The sequence below is a fragment of the Arachis hypogaea genome, chromosome 11 (assembly GCF_003086295.3).
Source record: "Arachis hypogaea cultivar Tifrunner chromosome 11, arahy.Tifrunner.gnm2.J5K5, whole genome shotgun sequence".
Taxonomy (NCBI): Eukaryota; Viridiplantae; Streptophyta; class Magnoliopsida; order Fabales; family Fabaceae; genus Arachis; species Arachis hypogaea.
The window spans coordinates 65,089,613-65,097,043 of record NC_092046.1 but is presented as its reverse complement, the minus strand read 5'-3'; the positions used below and the strand labels follow the sequence as shown (position 1 = coordinate 65,097,043).

The 7,431-nt window shown below is 27.5% G+C and overlaps 1 protein-coding gene across 2 annotated transcripts; it reads right to left on the bottom strand.

Annotated features, from left to right (window-relative positions):
• Positions 1-442: 442 nt before the first annotated feature.
• LOC112722185 (vignain) lies at positions 443-5,245 on the bottom strand. 2 transcript variants are annotated; one of them, XM_072206968.1, is made up of 4 exons: positions 4,106-5,245; positions 1,787-2,022; positions 1,411-1,555; positions 443-959 (listed from the first exon to the last, which is right to left on the bottom strand). In XM_072206968.1, the coding sequence occupies exons 1-4, from the start codon at positions 4,545-4,547 to the stop codon at positions 706-708; spliced, it is 1,077 nt and encodes a 358-aa protein (XP_072063069.1). In that variant the 5' UTR covers positions 4,548-5,245; the 3' UTR covers positions 443-705. The 2 variants fall into 2 exon arrangements, with proteins under 2 accessions (XP_072063069.1, XP_025628939.1); XM_025773154.3 differs by having other exon boundaries at positions 443-963; positions 1,415-1,555.
• Positions 5,246-7,431: the final 2,186 nt, after the last annotated feature.

Below are 7,431 nucleotides of genomic sequence, written 5' to 3'. Positions count from 1 at the left end.
TTAACTTAACTATATTATACTCAGATGGTTATTACTAAAAAAAACATTGTAACATGTGGTAATACGTATTTTGCGGCGGTTTAAAGAAAACCGACGCAAAATGTAAAACGATAACTCACCCGACGATACATATAGCGGCGGTTCTAAGAAAACTGCCGCTAAATGCAAGGCTGATTGCAGCCCCAACCCCTAAGAGTCGCTATATGCGCTACAGTTGTCATTTTGCGACAGTTTTAAAAAATCGCCGTAAAATTTTTGCCACTATCTGATGGAATTGTTGTAGTTCGATAAGCAGTACGATTCTCAGTACCTTGATTTAAAACGTATTGAAAGTAGTTAAAATATTGGCTTCTTATAAAAAGTAATAAGAGTTAGCATCCCAGCTGTGAGGCGTGTGAATGCGTATCTCTCACCAAAAGAAGAAGAATGAAGGATCCCACAATTAGGCGATGCAAAAGAGTGAAATAATTAATGTTGTCTTGGCTTTAATACAAATCAATAATACACTACATTGGTAGCACGAATTATGCAAGGAGCAATCAAATATTTATTTCTGTATGACACACACCTAACAACAATAGCAATGATGGAAATAAATATTTTTGTTCCTATCTATCTCTACTAAGCAATCCTTTTAAAACACATACATCAATTAAACCACAATGAATAATAACAATCTTAATTATGGGACGCATTTAATTTAATTTAAAGCTCGTCGTTAAGAGACGATGGTAAAGGGTTAGTAGATGAGGTTTTGATAGGGTAGGAAGCCTCTATTGCAATGCCACATTGACCATGCTTGTGGGATATGCCCCTTTGCATCCTAATGTAGCCATGTTCTCCCCATTCTGGTCCCCATGAATTTTTCACTATCCAATATTTGTATCCGTCTTTTGTTGTTCCATACCCAACAATTGCAACCCCATGGTCTAGGTTAGTACCACATGCCCCATTAAATACTCCCTGCAATATTCTTGCAAACATTAATGTCGTTCCAACTAAACCATAGAAAATCAATTTTTAGTTAATTAATTTTAGAATTTAAAATTTAAAATTTAAATAATCTACTGTAACTATGGAGCGTTAAATAATAATAATGAATAATGTTTCAAATTAGTCTTTACAAAATTTTAATAGAATATTTTTATTTTTAATAACTTTTTATTTTATTAAACAAATATATTTTCATATCAAATTGTTTGTCTATATTAAAAAAATTATATAAAAATTAAAAAATTATTATATTTTTATTAAATAATAATAAAGACTAATTTATTTAATTTTTCATCCAGAATTAATTGGAAGATTAATTTGTCTAAAAAAAATTACATATTGATCATTTGATTAATAAAATTTTTTGAAAATTAAAAAGTCGTTTAAAAGTATAGCATTACTCAATAATAAATAAACTTGCCTCAGAGTAAAATTGAAAGTCAGATCCCGAGGCTTCAATGGCAACAGACACAGGTTGGTTGGCAACAGCCTTAAGCAATGCCGCCTCATTGTTCGTTGGAACATTCTCATGTCCATCAATTGACACTACATCCTTCTTCGCCTGCATCAATATATCAGTGTTTTTACAAGGGTTAGAATTTTAGCTGTACACTAATAAGTACCTTGTATGGTGTAGTTAATTATGAGTTTAAGATTGATACATTGGTGTAAAACGTTTTACATAATAATTTAATCATATTTTTTAAATGACTATTTATACAATAAATATAAAATGTAATTATTTTACTGACATATTATTATATAATTAAAAAGATTAAAATATGTTAGGTACCTTGGATGCATCGCAGGTGCCATCTTGTGCAGTGTAAGGGTAATCAGTTTCGGTTGTAATGCCACCCTTTTGTTTGATGAACTCGAAGGCATAATCCATAAGGCCACCATTGCATCCTTGATTTTGGTTTGTGTCACAATCTATGAGTTCTTGCTCGGATAAGGATACTAGGTTACGTGTCTTTATTTGGTTGATGCCTTCAACTGCTACCACTGTTGAAAATGCCCAGCAGCTACCTGATGTACCACACCACAAAAAAATTTTCATTTCAACCATCATTTATCATATATAATCCAAACAGAAACATCATTAGGAGTTTTCTAAACATTTTTAATTGAAAATATAGTACATACAGCTAACATATTTTTATAAATTACTTTCTTTTTTAAATTATCAATATTTGAACGTTGAACCTCAAACAGAATACTACTCAAATTTAATGCTTCATTCATAATTTAATCACGACAATTTACTAAAAAAATCAATAATTAATAAATGGAAATGAAAATAAGGGCCGAGGAAGAAAATTTTGAATCTAATACTGATACGTGCTTCAAATGTTCGTGATATGAAGAGTTCAAGTGTTATTTAGAAGATATTAGTTTACATTTTTAGAATATTTTAATTTAATGTATTTTGATTTTTGTTTATTTAATTACTAGATTGGGCCTTATGTTTATGGGCTTTAGGATTTTTATTTGTTTTAACCTAATAAGAGGTTATAAATACCTCCTTAGCTATTGTAGTCGTAGTATAGAATTTTTAGAGGTTTGAAAACCCCTTTTTGGTTTCGTGATGAAACCATGGTGTGGATAATTGAGGTTGAGGAGTCCCTCTCTTGTTACATCGGGGAATTGAGTAGAAGGTTGAGGAGTCCCTTCGATTCAATTTCCAAATTATGGCGTTGACAAGTTAGGTTGAGGAGTCCCTTTCTTGTTGCGTCAAGAAATTGGGTATAAAGTAGAGTGATTCTCTTTGTATTCAATTTCAACCTATCCTTTTTTGTTTTTATTTCAATTTCAATGTATCTTTTATATTCAATTTCAATTCTTGTCTTGTTTATTTCTTTTATTTTCGTATCATTTGGTATCAGAGCTCAGGTATTAGATTAATTCTTATTAATCTATATTTGTTCTTCTTTTATCATAAAAAAAAAGAGTCAAGTGTCTATCGATTTTATTGTTTAAAAAAAATAAAATAAAAAAGCATACATTGCAAAAAAAAAGGAGAAAAAAAATGGAATATATATAAAAAAGAAAAAAATTATCTTTCTTGTAATTTTTGTGCTTTTCATATTCTATTTTTCCACCTACAAGATTCGAGGACGAATCTTTTTTGAAGAGGAGGAGAATGATACGTGCTTCAAATGTTCGTGATATGAAGAGTTCAAGTGTTATTTAGAAGATATTAGTTTACATTTTTAGAATATTTTAATTTAATGTATTTTGAGTTTTGTTTATTTAATTACTAGATTGGGCCTTATGTTTATGGGCTTTAGGATTTTTATTTGTTTTAACCTAATAAGAGGTTATAAATACCTCCTTAGCTATTGTAGTCGTAGCATAGAATGATTTAGAGGTTTTAAACCTTTTTTGGTTTCGTGATGAAACCATGGTGTGGACAATTGAGGTTGAAGAGTCCCTCTCTTGTTGCATCGGGGAATTGGTTAGAAGGTTGAGGAGTCCCTTCGAATCAATTTCCAAACCATGGCGTTGACAAGTTAGATTGAGGAGTCCCTTTCTTGTTGCGTCAAGAAATTGGGTAGAAGTAGAGTGATTCTTTTTGTACTCAATTTCAATCTATCATTTTTGTTTCTATTTCAATTTCAATGTATCTTTTTTATTCAAATTCAATTCTTGTCTTATTTATCTTTTTATTTCTTTATCAAATACTTTTTGTTAGGAATATAAAAAATGATATCATCATGTGATACACACTTTTTCTTGTTAGAATAATATATATTCTAACATTTCTGATGATGATGTGAGTTGTTGATTAATTATAAATATCTATTTACGAAATAAGTTAATCATAATTTTTTTATAAGCAATGTTATATGATTAATAAAATTTATATTTTACTAATATTTAGACAATTCTAAATACGAACAAAGACTAAATTTTAATAGTATAAAAATAAAATATTAATTTAAAATATAAATTAATATTAATAAAATTATTATTAGCCTCTTAACATTTCCTTTCAAAATCACAAAAAAAATCGCTTCGGAGCAAAGGTATAATAATAATAATAATAATAATAATAATAATAATAATAATAATAATAATAATAAATAATGGTGAGTATTTTGCTTATTACCGCATTGGCCTTGATCTTTCACAGGAGTGACAGCACCTTTCTTCCTCCAATCCACAGAAGCAGGAACCCTCTCAACATTCTCATACATGAAGGTCCCATTGCCACGTGGCATGCCGCGGAACATTCTATGATGTCCCACCTTGGAGGCAGCATAGATGGTTCTGAACTCATGGTTGGTCAAGTCAGCAAATTTGTTCAGCTTCAACTTGTAAGGCTTGTCCAACTTGTTTGTTTCATGGACATGCATCACGTTCGCCTTGAACACCTCGAAACGTTTCTTCTTATCATCGAGGCTTCTAGAAACCGTGTGGTGGCTCCGCCACCTCTCGTACAAGTCCCATAGGGATTCCTCCGATTCGAGTTCTCTCTCCTGGAACTCGAAGCTCTCGGAGAATCCTAGGACTAAAGCGAGGGATAGAATAACACACAAGAGCTTCTTCATTGTGTTTTTCTTTGTATATGTGCTTTTGGTTTCAATTATTCGATGGATGAATGTGAATGAAGTTGGAGAAAACAAAGAGCTTGGGATGCTTTATATAGCTAGGGAAATGAAATGAAAAGAAAAAGAAGAAGAAAACAATGGATAATCTGAATGGAAGAAGTTACATGTTCCTTAAGGGCATCAACAATTAATCATCGATAATGATAACGATCATGCATGATCATGCCATGGACTATACGTTGAACACGAGCTAGGATTATGGGGAAGCTAAGAGAGAAAAAAGGACTATTATTATTACGATTTTGTTAGGTATATAATAATTTTTGTAAACAATATAAATAATAAATTTTAAAATTAATCTAATAAAATAAAAAATATTCCACTCTTAAATTATCTCTTAAATTTTAAAATTAGAATAACTATTTATATACTTAATAAATTGAACATCCATCTATTATTAACTGGTATGAATAAATTAAATAAAAAAAATAATCATCTAATTAAAAATAATCAATATAATTATCTATATATATATTGAATTAAATATCTAACATATTTATTTTTCATATTATTTAATATTTTTATTGTTTTCTTATATTTTTTCCTATTATTATGTGTTGATTTTGCATAAATATGGAAGCAATAAGGACTTCGTAGTGAGATTAATTTATTGTTGGTACACGTTGTATACATCGATATCACACCTGTAAGATTTTAGATATATAGATAATCAAATAAAGGAAGGAAAGTTAAGAAGTTTTGATTACTTATGGATAATAAAATAAATATAAGAGTTGGTGCATAATTGGTGTATATGTTTGGCTAATGATATCTTTAATTTGTGTGCTTCAAGAGTCATCTTTCGATTGCATGCCGACCACGCTATTACCATATCGAGAGTGATAGGTAGGTTTATATATGAGTGTACTTGTGCCTCAGTTACGTTTAGTTATGAACCACTATTTGTTTGTTCTTATTGTGTGTTCGTAACAGCATCATTATTCATGCATATCCACATAGCTAGGATGTACGTGTATATATGATCTCTTAATTAATAACAGTAATGTTAAATAGTCAAAAACTCACCAATGATAAATAAAAATATACATAGTTAATCATTTATAGGAGATTATGCTCTCTCTTAATTTAATAAACATAATTAATCTCCTTTTATATAATTATTTTCTTTCACTTAATTACACCAAAAATTAATCTAAATTTTATGTAAATCAAATTTTAAAAATTTCTTTTTTATTATTACATTTTTTTCCAAAGAAATGAGACTTAAATCTGCGCGCAATCTCTAAGTAAGTATAGAAAAATTATGTCATTTGAGTTATAATTTGTTGGTTCTTATTATTACATCTAACAATTATAAAATCTTTCTTTTAAATAAAAATTTTAAAGTAGTACACTACATTTTATAAAAAAAATTCAAATATCTCAAATTCGATTAGTCTTAATTTATTAAAAAATAAAAACATAAAAAATATTATTTTATGACCTGACAAATAAAATAATAAAAAATAAATAATAATAAATTAATCTCAATTTGTTGATTAAGGATGTTATAAGTTTGAATTATGAATGTTATACATATAAAATTATAAATGCTAAATTAGAGATATTTTAACACTTCTACTATACAATTTATATTATACATTAAAATTATATGTTATAAAATAAAAAGTTAAAAATGAAACATGAAAAAAATTATGAAATTATTTTTTAAATATAATTATTAACTAATCACATTAAAATCAATAAATAAACATAGATAAAAATATAAATAAAAATATAAAATAATTTGAAATCATGACTCATTAACGCACAAGTGAGATAATTTGAAAAATAAATAGCTTGAAATTGAGTAATATTAATTGTAAAAACATATTAACCATGAAAATTATATGTATGAAATTATGGATAATATGAGTGTGAAATTATGAATGTTATGTGTGTGAAATTAAATGCTAAGTTAAAGATATTTTTACAAATTTCAGTATACAACATATATTTTTACATATATATTGTTATAAATATAAAATAGAATATAAAATACAAAAAATATGAATTTTTTTTTAAATAAGATGGTCAAATTCACATGCCATAAAATAAAAAAAATAGAATAATTATTATAAATATAAAATACAAAAAAATATGAATTCTTTTTTAAATAAGATGGTCAAATTCAAATGTCATAAAATAAAAAAAATAGAATAATTGATACTTGACAAGGATTGTAATAAAAAAAATAAAAAATATAAAATAATAATTAAAAAACTAAGACAATACTTGTAAAAAACAATCTTATATTGTGAATAAGGATTGAGTACTTACAAAATTTAGATGAATGAAAATTTTTTCATTAAAAAACATGTTTGTGTTCTTTGGGAGGAGTTATGTAATATTAGTCAGAATGTCACGCTTTTTGCTACGTCATTTTGATAATAAAGAGTATTATGACAATTTTAAATATATCTTTAGTATTAACCTTTAAACTAAAAATCGCATTTTACTTTATGTGAAAAAAAAAAATTATTATACACACACGTATATAAGAAACCTTCATACAAGTAATATGTCAAACTTCATATATATCTTGTTACAATTCCTATTCCTCTTTACAAGATATAATAACAACAACAACTACTACTACTAAGGCATTAAAAACAAATATAGTGCAACCAAAATACTTAGAAAGGTCTTCGCTGGCTTCTCGTCCATTTCCTGAAAAACAGAGGGCTGTAGAGGATGAGAACCTAATCGCACACGATCTCAAAATCCAAATTTATATTTCAACCTATAAAAACTCTAATCAAAACAAATATATCATAGCATTTCACTACATATACTGAAGAAGTAATTTCAACAAACTCACCGC

Coding starts and splice junctions, on each gene's coding strand:
- LOC112722185 (XM_072206968.1), bottom strand. CDS start 4,547: ATGAAGAAGCTCTTGTGTGTTATTCTATCCCTCGCTTTAGTCCTAGGA. Junction 2,023..4,105: donor GAAAGATCAAGGCCAATGCG/GTAATAAGCAAA, acceptor GTGGTACATCAG/GTAGCTGCTGGGCATTTTCA. Junction 1,556..1,786: donor GCACCTGCGATGCATCCAAG/GTACCTAACATA, acceptor ATATTGATGCAG/GCGAAGAAGGATGTAGTGTC.